At 43.1% G+C, this 14,819-nt stretch overlaps 1 protein-coding gene across 1 annotated transcript; it reads right to left on the reverse strand.

The window, feature by feature from the left end:
• Positions 1-413: 413 nt before the first annotated feature.
• Positions 414-13,044, reverse strand: LOC111233337 (protein FAM160A1-like). The gene is made up of 16 exons (XM_022761129.1): positions 13,013-13,044; positions 11,244-11,466; positions 9,992-10,208; positions 9,684-9,905; positions 9,339-9,501; positions 8,968-9,079; positions 6,757-6,858; positions 6,411-6,467; positions 6,189-6,275; positions 5,488-5,655; positions 5,318-5,397; positions 4,470-4,648; positions 4,281-4,392; positions 1,644-3,213; positions 1,418-1,538; positions 414-1,124 (listed from the first exon to the last, which is right to left on the reverse strand). The coding sequence occupies exons 2-16, from the start codon at positions 11,346-11,348 to the stop codon at positions 892-894; spliced, it is 3,528 nt and encodes a 1,175-aa protein (XP_022616850.1). The 5' UTR covers positions 11,349-11,466; positions 13,013-13,044; the 3' UTR covers positions 414-891.
• Positions 13,045-14,819: the final 1,775 nt, after the last annotated feature.

Here is a 14,819-nt window from a genome sequence, read left to right on the forward strand (position 1 = left end):
AACATGCATTTGGGCCTCAAGGATTAAAGACATCCTGTCTTTTGTAATATTAATATTTTAAATGACATCTTTTAAATTGAATATACTGACCTTTAGCCCAAGCAGCTAGTTAGCTAGTAGCTTACTAGCCAGCAGCTTACTAGCTTGCCTAAAGTCAAGCAGCAGCTGTTTTTTTTCTCTAATCTAAGTCTAATCAAATGTAAAATCACATTAAAGTGAGACCATGTAATTAATCCAGTAATTATCACCACGGTGGCTGCTGTTCAACAAACGTTACCTTAGTCTCACTTTAATGTTTTTTATTTTTATGCTAGTGTTATGCATCAAGTTTCCCTTCCTGAGTAGGAGGTTGATTTAAAAAGGCTGGAATAAGGTCGTCTGCATTTTTAAATAAAACGATTAAATAACCAAATATCTTTTTTTTTTCTTTTCTTTTTTTTCCATATCAAGAAATAAGTGCAAAGATTTCAGAAAAAAATGTAGAAAACTATTTGCACTGATCCCACAAATATATAGAAAACTGAAAATGATTTATCTTCAAAATAATCTCCATCAAATTATTTTCATTAGCATAAATATCCATATACACATGGGGGAAACATCAAAATATTCAAGTGCTGCCAGGTATGTATATATAGATATATATATATACATAGTGTACAAATCTATGCATAAGAAACAATATAATTTACTCACACCTGTTGTGTTACTCCTCAAGAAGTAACATAATTTGTGTTGCATGTTTTGTGCTTGTACTTTTAGGACCTTAACAAGCCCTCAGTCTACTGCTACTCTGCTGCTGGCCACTTAGCAGCTCCTTTGATAAGTTTTCAGCAGTGCCTTGCTCAGAGGTACATCGATGGCAGATTCTCAGAGAGCTAGACACTCCCATTACTCCTCGGCAGAACAGTCCAGTGCAATGCTGTGCTCCTGGGCGATGGCGGCTAGCTCCTTGAGGAACTCGGCGTACAGGACGATGGCGAACACTCGGCTCTTGGCCTGGGGGGGGATCGGCGGGCAGGGCGGCAAGACGCCAAGAGGAGGCAAAGCCAGGGCGTTCCTCACAGAGCCATTAGGAAGAGAAGGGTCCAGGATGATGTCGCCATGTTGAGACTCGAGGCACTCTGAGGAACGTGAGGAAATACGATAGTAAAGGTAAATCAATCTGCTTCAATCAAAGTGTTTGACAGATCATCAATTTATGCGTCTGTCTTTTCTAATTCACGTCCACTTTATGCAGAAATTCATCATGTTAACTACAACATCATATCAATACTGCTGCTGTAACTTTATCTAACATTACTACTGGTACCTTTGTAGTACTACCATTACTGCAGCTACTTAACTAAGCCACTAAAACCATCAACTGCTGGGCTCAATATAATGTTTGAGGGTGTTGATGTGTGTGTTCGTTAACCTCTAAACTTGCTGTCCTGGTCTTTAGCCAACAAGAACCTCCAGGCCTGAGTGACCAGCGCCGGATAGTCCGGTCTGGCAGCCACATAGCGCTCAATCTGAGCGTGCACCGACAACAACACCTACGACAGACAAACGCAGAAATAAAAGTATTATCTTCTAGACGCGTGAAACAATGAAATACAATAACAACTCGGACATATACGATGTGTGTGTTTGGACGTTACCTGATACAGCGTGCGTACGTTGGGCTGGTTGTGTGTCGTGTCTGTGCTGAGCAGGAAGGATCTCAGCAGAGGTTGTGGGTACGACGCCAGCTGGGCCAGGATGCCCGTCACCAGCAGGTTTACAGCAATGGAGTTTTCCAGAAGGTTCTCGAGCCGGGACAACAGGACGCTTATGAACGGACCTGTAAAGGGAACTCCGTGTCTACTGCTGCCTTTCTTACCGCTGCTCCCCGTCTCCCCTCCTTCCTCTTCCTCGTCTTCCTCCTCCATCGCCTCCTCCTCCCCTTCCTCCTCTCCATCATCCCACGAGGAGCTGAAACCTAATTCTTTGCCGAGTCCCTCTTCCTCCTCTTCCAGTTTTTGCCTCAGCGCTCGGACCCGCTTCCTAAATGTGCCGATGTTGTCTGTGATGTCGTCACAGTCTGGCTCCACCCCAAAAGAGAGCATGAGTTCATGGTACTGGGACAGGAAGTCGTCGTTCTTAGCGACTTTGTTACCGGGTAGACTTGTAGGCTTGGCCTTGGTTGCAGAAACCACAGGGTCAGATTGATAATGGCCATTGGGTAGAGTGTTTGTCACTGAACACGGTTTGGAAAGTTGTGTGTTGTGGTGTACATGCTGTTGGTGTGTTGTGTGCTTGTGATTGACAACAGTTGTGAAGTCACTCACACTGCAGCTTTTCTTAAATACCTGGGCGTCTTCAACAGCGTCATCACATTCTTCGATGATGTGATTCTTTCCATTAAACCCATTGGTGAAAACTCGATGTCCCTTCAGCTCCACTTGTAAATCTGTCCTGTTTTTTTCATCTTCTTCTTCCTCCTTCCTTCTCCCTATCTCCTTTCCATGGTCCTCACTCCACCTCACTTCCTTCCCATAATCTTCACTCCTACTTCTTTCTTCCTTCCCTCCATCCTCGCTCCTCCTCCTTGACGACATAATACTGTTAACTGTTTCCATTACCGTCCTCCCTGTTGTCGTTAACATTGTTGTTATTGTCGCCGTCGACACTCCCGTTGACACTCCCATCGACACTCGCTGACCGTTTGAGGTGCTTCCTCCACGTGCCCTTCGATTTGCGGCCATGAGTCGCTCCAAAAGGGCCGCCTTTGTGTCTTTCTGGGCGACTAGATCGTAAACCAAGACGTCGTCCTCAAACTCGGATTCTTCTACATACGAGCCATGCACCAACTTGATTGCACTGCGTCGCATTTCCTGGATGTGTTGAGGAGGTAGAGGAGGGGGGGCCGTCACGCCGCCATTTGCTAGCCCTGTGTTTATCAACGCCGACGAAGAGGGATCGTCATCTGCAAAAATGTCGTCCCACTCCAGCTCCAGGGCTGAACTGGCTCTCCCTGCCTGGTTGCCCATGGAGATAGTATCTGAGGAGGAGGGGGTGGGGGAGAGGGCCGAGGGGGGAGGAGTGATGACCAAAGAGGAGATGGAGTCGCTCTTGACTCGCTGTACAATTTCTTCTTCATCTTCCACGTCGTCCCCTGGTGTGTCCGATTGGTACTCCTCAGACGAAGGGTTGATCCCGTCATACGGGGCTGACCACAGCCGACATGCCCTGCCGGAAAACAAAACCCGTCAGAGCTCAAGATGTTGGACATATAAATAATCTTTTACTGGGTTATTCCCCAAAATGAGAGATTAGGATCATCAGATCACCAGATCTCTTGCTTTTAAACCACGCTAGCAGAATGGCAACATCTGGCTATCTATCTATCTATCTGTCGGTCAGTCCACCTCTTTGCTCCAAACTGAAATATCTCAACAACTATTGAATGGATTGCAGAGAAATGTGGTACACATATTTATAGTTCCCACAGGATGAATCCTAATGATTTTTGTCATCCTCTGACTATTCCTCTAGTTCCACCATGAGGTTGACATTTTGGATTTTTAGTGAAATATCACAACAAATGTTGAACAGATTGCCACGAGCCTTAGCTGTGCTTTTATTCTGTTTCTTTGTATCAGACTTTATTTGTTAAAGAACAATACAGGGTTTTCTTCTCTGTAAAGCTAATGTGCTGTTAAAGGGACCCTTAACCTGCCATTAGACAGTTGGGGATGTAATTTGAATGTCTACTATTGGTTTTGCATCCAAATCAATTGTTTTAGACTGATCTGTGGTTGTTTAAAAACCTGTTTCAGGATGTTGTACTGAAAGAAGTCTATTTAATACACTATTGACCATTCAGAGCTGAAATATCGCAGCAAAGTTTTTCAATGCCTTGCTTCCCACAAACAAGGCCTTGTTTCATCATATCACGGTTGGTTTTGATTTCAGGATGAACTTGTCAATCTGTCGCAGTGTTTAAAAGCAGAACCTTAAACTTTAAAAGTAATGTAACCATTATTTAATAGAATAATTCAATTTCCATTCATTGAAACAGCATTTGTCCTCCTCTATAAATGCAGTACCAGAGTTTGCCCAGCAGGTGTCACTACATCAATACACATCTTGACAGTGGTGCAGTGCTTCAGAAAGTTTTCCCTGGCCACCACTGAAACTGGTGAGTAATGTATTATCCTATCTGAGATCCAGATTGTAAAAGAGCACTATTTTCCTTTATTCCATAGCTCATCCCTGGTTTCATCGTAGAGGAAACAGAAGTCGGGCACACTAACCTGTGAGAGGTGGCGATGGCCTGGCGGGCGTCCCAGAGGTAGTGGAGGTAGTTTACATCCATCAGAAAGTCTGAACCTCGACAGTAGCCAACGCTGTCTGACACTGACAGCTCTGACACGGACAGAGAGTTGACGTTAGTATGCATGTGAAAGTGTGTATGAACTCGTGCATGTGTGAGTCGCACTGACCTGCTCCTTTGGGCCAGTGGATGTGCTCAGAGTGCGAGTGTGTGTTGGCGTTGTGGATGTACACGGGGCACCAGGAGGGCATGAGGAGCAGGAAGGAGGCGGCGCTGGAGGAGTAACAGTCTCTCTGCTTTAAGGAGGAGCGCTGCTTCCTGCTCAGGTGGCTGCAGGGAATCAGATACCTGAGGAGACAAAGACACACCCCGCTCAGTCCCAGCATGCATCCAGAATTAATTTACAGTCACATGTCAACAAGCATCCTCCCTGGGAGATGCATAAATATTTATACAATCAAATCCTGTGGCGATTTCTATCATCCTGATCTTGGTGCTAAATGCATCACCACTACATCAACAATATTAAAGGTCCCATATTGTATAAAAGTAGATCTCCATGTCGCTTTGTTTTTGAGATGGTTTTTGGTTCTTAAAACCACAAATATATCTTCTTATGGATATCAAAACAGCAATTATAACACAGGAAAAGTGTAAAATATGGGATCTTTGCTGTAATATCTCATGTGCAGTGATGGATGGATCTATTTTGTATTGCATTAACTGTGAGTTCTTATTTTTGACTAACACATACCAAAAACGCTGCTTTTTTTGCAGGTTAGGATTAAGTTTTTTAGTTAGCATTAATTATATTAGTCAGATTTCTTTCAGTTTAAAAAAAAAAAGCTTTAATCCACATGTTCTGCTTCTTTTTGTGCAGATAAGAAAGTCCTGTGTCCTGTGAGACGAGACAGAACAGATGAAAGAGACTATGATTTAACTAAATCTCAGAGTTAGTCCAGTACATGCTGCCTAGAAAACAGTTTGACCATTTATTTTTGAGCCTGTCAGACTGACCTGAACACCAGCTGCAGCATGACGTCTTCACAGAACAGACCGATCAGAGTCCTGAACAGAGCCAGCGACACCGTACCCAACTGACGGACACACCAAAGGTCAGAGGTCATCTTACTTGTTTGGCTAAAGAATCAATCAAATATCAGACTGCGGTCCATTGTTACTGTCACCTGAAAAGGTGTGTTGACCCTGCTGACCAGCGTGTCCAGTATGTGCACGTTGTCGTGCGTGTGCAGCAGGATGAAGGACAGGAAGGTCTGGAGGAGGGCGGGCTCAGAGATGGAGCGCAGGAACAGGTCCAGGTACGCTGTTGTGGTCATCACCTCCTCCACCGTCAGCTACACACACACAGAAATGTTAATGTAGGAGTGATATAACTGAATAACAAAGTATTCAAACACCTTTACATGAGCTTTATTTACAACTTGGTGAGAATACTATAAACATGGATTTTCAACTGGGAAACAAACATTCACATCTGCCCTCTAGAGGTAATCACAAGTAGGACAAGTGGGAATCTCCTGCCTGCTGTAATTTGTTCTTCTTTTGTACATTTTGGGTCAGCGGTGAAAACAATTTACTCAAATGCTCATCTTCTTTGTTTTATCCAAAGTGTTGATCCATAAGAAGATATTTGAATAGATATAAGAACCAAAAACCATCTCAGTGTAGTTTTCTGACAGGTGTTGTTCTGCTGCCTTGTTGTAATTTTACTTTAAGTACATTTTGTTGATAAAACTGATGTATTTGTGCCTCAGTCACATTTTGAATGCAGGACTTTAACGTGTAGTTGACTAAATATCTAAATCCAAATCCTCGGTCAACGCCAACAGGAGTTATCAGGAAATACAGTGGCTGATAGTGATGCTACCTTGTGCAGAGCAGGAGCCAGAACAGGCACCAGGAAGCCGTTGTAGATGTAACCCAGCAACTGAGACCGGATGGAGGGATGAGCAACCTGAGAGGGACAGATGAAGACAGGCAGAGTGATGAATCCTTCTTTTTATTTTTAAATAGCCATTGTGTGTGTGTGTGTGTGTGTGTGTGTGTGTGTGTGTGTGTGTGTGTGTGTGTGTGTGTGTGTGTACATTACCTTGGTAACAGCACTACAGAAGTCCAGCGAGTGCAGGAAGTGGACGAGAGCTGGAACCTGTTGACCCAAACATCAGGTAAGAGGGATGTCATCGTTCAGACAGTTAATCTATAAATTAATAAATCACTTCACTGAACCAATATATATTTTGATTCATTCAGATGTATTATTTTTTGTATTTATACATTTTTTATAACTCAAGAAATGTTGGTCTGTTCACCACTGTGGTCCAGACTGAAATAAAATGGATCTTACTTTTTACCCCGTTCATTTGCAGACTCAGATTCACTCATTCATTCATTTATTTCATTCTGTCGCTCATTAGCTGTGTGGTCGTCATGGTTACCTGTTGCCAGTCGGCCTGGTCCAGACAGTGCCAGTCCTCGCTGTAAACCTGCAGCCTGGCCGGAAGAGACGAGTACAGACCAGACAGACCTGTGGCCAGCACCTGTGAACACACACACACACGGACACAGGTAAGCTGTGCACAAACACATGAACACACACGTTCCAGTTTAGATCAGTGTGTTCTTTTTATATAGAGAAGAGAAAGAGTGCAGATACAAACAAAGGAGGGACAGGAAGGACGTGTGTTTTCATTCATTAAGTGACGATTCAGTAAAGTTTGACTTTTTATCTTAAACAAAATCTTCCTCCCAGCAGCTTTGTCTTCTCATCTAACTCTGCAAGAAAGCAAATCTATTCCTCAGAAAGCTGAACTATTCCTTAAACAAGAGAGGAGAGAGAGAGGGAAGACGACAGGAAAGAAAAGCTGGAGGGGAGGAGAAAGGGGAAAAAAAGAGGAGAGAGGAAGACGAGGGGGAAAGAGGAGGAGAACAAAGGAGAAAAAGAAAGTAGAAAGCAACATTGTTAACGTCAACATAAACAACAATAACAGCAGCGGCGGTCAAACAGCTGCAGTCTCAAGTCTCGCTAACAATCAGGCAGCCGTCCAATCACGTGCAGACTTGCTAATCCCTCCCTGTGTGCGAGCCAATCTCACACTGATTTACTAATCTGCTCTCTGCATAAAGATTGAGGTCAGAGTGTGGTCACATGGGCTTAAATCTGACACACACACACACACACACACACACACACACACACACAGGTGGCTTTGCTCGCCCTTTCACCTAAACACAGACACACAAACAGTCAAAGCTGAAACTGGCGGTGATGGAGCCAACATGGCCGACACAGGGAGTGCAGACACCTGTATACAGAGAGTGCTTCTCAGCCTCCAGAAACATCAGGTATCTCATTAATGACACTCCCATCAGCCTCAGCTGTACTTAGCATTTGATGCTAATTAGCACATGTTAACAACCTTCTCCCTGGCTTCATTTGTGATCTGTTTTTCCCTCTTCTCCCTTTCCCTCCTCAACTCTTCTCTCCCCCGAATGACACTGTATATGTCTCTGTCTCTCCCTCCCTATCTCTCTCTCTCTCTCTCTCTCTCCCTCTCCCTCTCTCTGCCTGTCACACTCTAACAGTCCCAGAGGAAGCTGTATGAGCTCATTAGTTTATTACATAACGGCGATAATGAGATTACAATGCAGAGGGAAGATGAATGGAGAAAAGGACTCATCCACTGAACTCAGAAAACTACAGATTTTTAAACTGTAAAAATATCAGGGAAAGAATCAAGATGCAGGTTCTTAAAATGCCTTTTTATTATTTAAAATAAATAAATATTTAAAATTTAACCTTTTCCTACTTTCACACACTCAGAAAAATGTCTGAAAAACGCATGTTTTTTTATTCTCTGCAGGCAGTTGGAAGGTATGTAGAGATTAACCTAGTTCATGGGGTCTATGAGGGATAAAGTAGCAGCTCTGCTTAGGACACATACCTTTAAAATCTCTCTCTCTCTCTTCAGTAGCTTGCTAGCTTGTTTTACCTGTAGCACCGGCTAAATCCTCGCTAACGGCACTTTTTACTTTGCTAGCACGTTTGTTAGCGTCACTTCAAACCCAATGCTGTGTTGTTCAGTTGAAACAGACCATAATATGACATGAAATGTTTAACTTTTCTGTGGGTGTGATTAACACCACTTAACCATAAACTGACGCAGCGGCAGTAAATAATCTGAGCTAATCCAACTTTGAATCGTACACTTAGCTGTAAAGTTCAGTCTAGATTTGTCAGTAGGAAAAATTGGTGTTTTGTCATAATTTGACATAATTTCATAATTAATTAAGCATGTAAGAGATGATTGATGACTGCATGTATTTTAAATCAGACTTCAACAGGTAGGAACATATTGGTGCATGGCTTCATTCCTGTCTGTTATATGAGCGTCATCACTGGAAAAGTCCTGCGACCTTGATCAAAATCCTTGACGTTAACAAGACTAGTAGTAGACAGCAGACATGAGACGACCATGAAGCTGGTGCCAACCGTGTCGTCTCCTCGGTTATCTTGGAATGAAGCGTCAAGGATTCACACTGTTTCTCCTGGATGTGACGCAGCTCTATACCCTCACTCCAGTGTGTGTGTGTGTGTGTGTGTGTGTGTGTGTGTGTGTGTGTGTGTGTGTGTGTATTTGTGCACTCACAGGACAGAAGTACGTGTTCTCTCCGATGTGATGGGCGACTCGAGGCTCAGAGGCCGACAGAGACATGATGAGCAGCAGAGCGTCTCTGGCCTGCTGACCGACCGAACCCTGTCTGAGGTAGAGAGAGACAATAAAGTTTTGTTTGTTTTAACTAATAAACTTTATTAGTGTCTATACCCTCTATCTCTGTGTGTGTGCATCCTTACCCTACACTACCACTGCTGCTGTGTGTGTAAACTACCTGTGTTTATGTATCATATTTTTGTGTGTGTGTGTGTCTATGTGCATGCTGTTTTTGTGTGTATACTTCTGTTTGTCTTTGTGTAAGTGTCACAGCATATTTGTGTATACATCTGTTTATATTTACCTACCTGTGTGTGTATGGTATGAGCAGGGAGAAGAGGAGGAAGTTGGCGGCTCCCTGGTCCTCACTGGTGTGGAAGAACAGTTCCAGCACCGAGGGATCTTTGACCAGAGCCACACACAGCTGGTACAACAGGAGGACAAGCTCCGCCTCCACCACACCACCGCTGTCTGGAGAGGAAACGCAGGTGGATTAACCAAACAGGTAACTGATTAAACATCTTACTATCTACACCTCTAACATGTGAAACAACTTCTTAATTAACCCCTTAAGCCAATTAGATGTCATTACGCAGCTAAAGCGAAGCCTGTGGCGAATCTCACGACGGTAACGGCAAGACTGCGGCACTCACCGGTTCCGGCTCCGGCACACGAGGCCAGCAGCATCATGAGCGGCCGTAGAACAGGTTTATGGTGCAGTAGAGGCTGTTTGGCCTGAGACAGAAGCATCTGGTACATCCGGAGCTGCTCCAGCTTCATGTCCTCGGTAAACTGCCTCCTCAGGCTCCAGAGAAACAGCCTCTCCATCACACCCTCCAGAACCACAAACTCCAGGATGGGACCCATCGCTCCTCCTGGAATCAGGGAGGAAACACACATCGAACCAAATACGACACAACACTGTGGCGTGATGAAGCATTGTTTCTTTTTGTTCTCTAACCTTGTCCCGCCTCTTCCTCCATCAGCAGGAAGAGCATGTGTTCCACGTAGTTCTGGACGGCGCTGGCTTCGTCAGCCGGGATGGGACCGAGGCGTAACGCTCCAGAGCCGCTGCCGCCGCCGCTGCTGCTGCTGCTGCTGCTAGCATGACCAGAGAGGAAACTCAGCGCACCAGTGCCGCTGCGACCCGGCTCGTGTTTCTCCAGGATCTTCACCACCTGCACACAGGGAGGTTGGATGTTATATTTCAATGTTGTTTTCTACACGGTTTTCAATCGTTTGAGGTTTGATCGCATCCAAACTGTTGAGCACCATCATCTCCTAATATTTACTCAACAACATGTGGATGGAAATGTTCGTTAATTCGCATTTTCTTTTGCAGATTTTTTTTTTTTTTAAGAAAATCCGTTAAAATGTTCACTATTTTTTCTGACCAGGAACCACCTCAGCTCTATGTTCAAGGGTTTTAAGCTTTGGGGGTCGGTGAGCCAATCAGAAGAGAGGCTCAGAGCCTCCTCTCTTCTGATTGGCTCACCGACCTGTTGTCACTACAGCTGCAGAGAGAAGCCTGAGAGAGGAGATGTAAAACTACACTGAGATGGTTTTTATATCTTCTCATGGATCAACACTTCAAATAAAACGAGATTCTTTGAAATCAAATGAAATGTGGAGAATTATTTATTATTTATCAGTGGATTTTTTTTGGTTTTGCATCTTTAATATCAATATTTAATTTGTTTAATAAACCGATTAAAGATTTCATCGTTCCGAGAAATTTAACAACAAGAGATGAATACATGAACGAGAGGGAGAAAGAGAAGAATGTAATTCACTGTCTGGACTTGTGTTAACCTTTGACCTCAGCTGCTTCACACAAGGACCACACACACACACACACACACAATACACAATACACTTGTACACACACAAGCATAGAGTGTGTGTGGGTTTTCTTGGCGGGTGTAGAGAGAGGGTTTGTTCTAAATGGATCCTGTGTTTAAGGGCCAAAGTCTGGGTCAGTAATGCATTCACACACACACACACACACACACACACTGTGTCTGCCAACCATTATGAGGAAAATGGGACAGACTGAAGAGACTGAGACTGAGAGACAGAAGATGTAAAGAGCAACAAAGAAAAACAACAGTAAAGTGAGTTTCTCTGTCTGAGAAGTGATTGATTGATCGATCCATCGATTGATTGATTGATAAACTGAGGCCTACAGGATGATTAATAGATGAGGTGATTACCTGTGCCCAGTGGTTCTTAAACACGATCATGCAGGTCTCCGGGTCCACCCCTCTCAACGTGAGGGACTTCTTCCGGTTGCCCCCGACAACCACCGAGGCCATCATTTTGATTGGCTGTCAGGTGGCTATAGCATGTTCCAGCTCAGTGTGTGTTGGGGGCATTAGCTGGCTCTCTCAGCCCGAGATCAGACTCCTTCCCTGGGCTCTGCAGGCAGCGGCTGGCCTTCAGGAGACGGACAGAGTAAACACTTATTATTCCTCTAAGAGTTCAGACGTTTAGTTCAGGTATTTGTTAACATGGCCGACGCACTTCGACCTCCAGGTCGCCAGCACTTTTGCAAGTTACCGTCACATTATTATCTAAGTGTCTACCTGTTGTTCAAACCTTTTAGTTTGATTTCCTTCCTTCCTGGCGGCCGCTGGTTTCATTTCATTTCACTACTTTATTAAAATCAACCTGCAGAAAGCTGCAGGCAGATAATCCATCACAGATAACGTTATTTTTAGCTGCACTAGCTCTGAGCGTTTCAGCGTCGGCTGGTCCACCACTGGAATATCTCAAAACTGCGACGGAGTATTAGGGCCACGTTTAGGGAAACAAAACATGTTGAGAATAGTGAGAAAAGTTTTAATTTTAAGTTCCGTGTTGTTTTAGAGGGGAAATATCAGAAGCTTTAAATGTGGAGCGTCCTGTGAAGTTCTACTTTAGGTTTCACAAATAAGGAGGAACTTCATCTTGTGGCTCATCATCATCATCATCATCATCATCATCATCATCATCATCAGGACAAAAGACTGTGAAGAAACTGAGTCACAGCAGCTGACACTCACTGTCCTTTCACATGTTTGATTGGTTGATGGAATATTCCTTTTTTCCTCTAATATTACGGCTCTATTCTTGTAATATGACTTTTTCTTTTTTTAATTTTATATACCTTTGGTTTTATTGATTTCTACTGATCGCCCTGTTGCCGGTGACGCTGCATTAGTCTATTTGCACTAAGACACTTTCATTTTAATAGTATTTCTGATTGTTTGTTTTAATTATGACCTGCATGTTTTATTTTGCTGCCTTTTGTGAAGCGCTTTGTAACGTGGGTTTAGAAAAGTTCTCTATAAATAAAGATTATTATCATTATATATTTTATTCTCAAAATTACGACTTTATTCTTGAAGTTTCAGATTTCTTTTTTTTCCCTCAATGTGGCCCTAATACTCCGTCATACAAAAACAATCTGGATTAAAACTAAATGCTGTACGAACCCCTTAGGATGAATTGTAAAACCTTTGATGATCCCCTAACTCCATCATCTGATCCAATTTTTAAAGACAGCAAAGCAAAGACAATCACATTCTCTCAGAGCCTGAAACCAGAGAGAGTCACCACATGAGAGAACCTGGATATATAATGAAGAGATCAGCTTCCTGCAGACTGACTGCTCCTGAGCCCGTGGTGTGTTTGAGGTCTGCTGGGTTTATTTCTGACGTACAACTTTCAAGTGAACAACATATTAATCCGCAGCAGGAGGTAAGTGAACAGAGTCCTTTCACTGGAGGATCAGTACGTAACCCCAGAGCTGTTTTCTCTTAACTCTCTCTCTCTCTCTGTCCAAAAACTAACAGCCGAGGCCAAAGCAGGAAGTAAAGGGTCAGCGGCGGCATCTAGCAAACAGGAAAAGGGACTCCGAACATGTCCGAGTCCCACCCAGGGCGTTCCAGGACATTCCAGGAATTCCCAGGGAGCTCTCCAAGAAACGGAGTACACACACCTCTGTGCTGCTGCCGCTGAGACGACATGGACGTTCGAGCCTGTTGTCCTGAGAGAGAGAGAGAGAGAGATGAGTGAAAGAGTGTAAACTGTCTGACACACACACACACACACACACACACACACACAGACACAGATTAGAGGCCCAGATGGTGAAGGATGGATTTGTAAAGTGTGTGTGTGTGTGTGTGTGTGTGTGTGGGGACTTCGGTTCAATTTCCTGTTTGGATCAAAAAAAGAGAGATGTAATCTGAGATGAGACAGTGATGTTTAATCCCAAAGCACCACGACTGTGTGTGTGTGTGTCCTTGTTAAAGTCAGACAGTCACATGCCATCACACAAACCAGGGATTAAACACACACACACACACACACAGTGGAGGTGTTCTGACCTGCTTTATAATTCTCTTCACATTTTCTGGCGTTTAGCTGATTGAGGTTTAGATTAAATGATGATGATGAAACACCTTGTTCAAGGGCACGTCAGCAACAGACACACACACAGACACACTGAACTGTCGTCAGTGTTTGCACAGTTGTTGCAGTCGAGACACATTTCTGCTTTGCTCTCTCTGACCACAGCTGCATGTTTCTCACTGGAAACTGAAGGTTTTTGCTGTTTGTGCAGATAAAAAATAAAACAAAGTAGATTTGTCACTATTTTCCAAAACCACTAATATGAAAATGATATCTGTCTTTTTCTCACATTAAAAATCTGCACATCTGTACATTTTTATGTAAAGTAACATGAGGTAAGTGTTTGCTGAAGAACTAAAGATGTGAATGTAACTGGAAGAGGAAACGGTGTCATTGACAAAGAATCTGAATTCAATATAGATACACCCTGAACAATAAGGTCATGACCTTATTATCCAGCATATTACATCAGTGCATCCCTACTTTTTTCTTTCAACAGGTTTAGGCGACTTAAAGTTCTTAATTTCGGTCAGATATATATTAGTTTTATGGTTAAAAGACACATGCACACATATTAATTTCAATTTTTACTCAATAATTTTTCTTGTCCAACAAAACAAGAAGTTTATTCTATTAGAAAACTGAAAAAAAAAGAAAATATTCACATTTGAGGAGCTGAAAATTTCCTTAAAACTTTGTTTTTGTGGCAGGAACTATTTTTGAAAACTGTTCTTGCCGATGCGTTCAATGACGCTCTGACATCTGTGATTTGACAGCACAAGAGAAGAGAACGGATTCACAGTGTCCTCCTCCTGGGTTCGTGACAGTTTTCAGCACTGACAGCGTTTGCACATGAATGCACCGCTGTTTAAAAAGCCAGCTCTGAACACACACTTGCATGCACCACCACACTGTGTGTGTGTGTGTGTGTGCAGGTCAGCGAGGGTCACTGAACTCAACTATGAGTGTGAGCACAGGGATGCTACACCTTAATTCCTTCTTACATCTCACACACACACACACACCAGCATTACTCAGCACAACGCACACACACCTGATACTGAAAATACCAAGTCAATAGAATAAAGCAGATTACAGTGGAATACAGTAGACACAAATAAACAGGTACTTACTCTGTATAATCTCGCTCTATAATTCTATTTCACTCTATTCTGCTGTTTTGATGATTTCTATTAGTCTGAAAATAGTTGTTTCTATTTTTTCCATTACATACGTTGCATTTCCCTCCTACATTTTTCTTTTCACTCTATTCTACTTTGTCCTCTTCTATTGATTTAGTTAAACAGAACCATCTTTATTTTGTGTTTCCTGCTTGTTTTTCATCACTTTATTCTGTTCTTTTCCATTGTCAAAGCTTCTGATTATTGATT

Source organism: Seriola dumerili, unplaced genomic scaffold (assembly GCF_002260705.1).
Source record: "Seriola dumerili isolate Sdu_G_001 unplaced genomic scaffold, Sdu_1.0 BDQW01000388.1, whole genome shotgun sequence".
Lineage (NCBI taxonomy): Eukaryota > Metazoa > Chordata > Actinopteri > Carangiformes > Carangidae > Seriola > Seriola dumerili.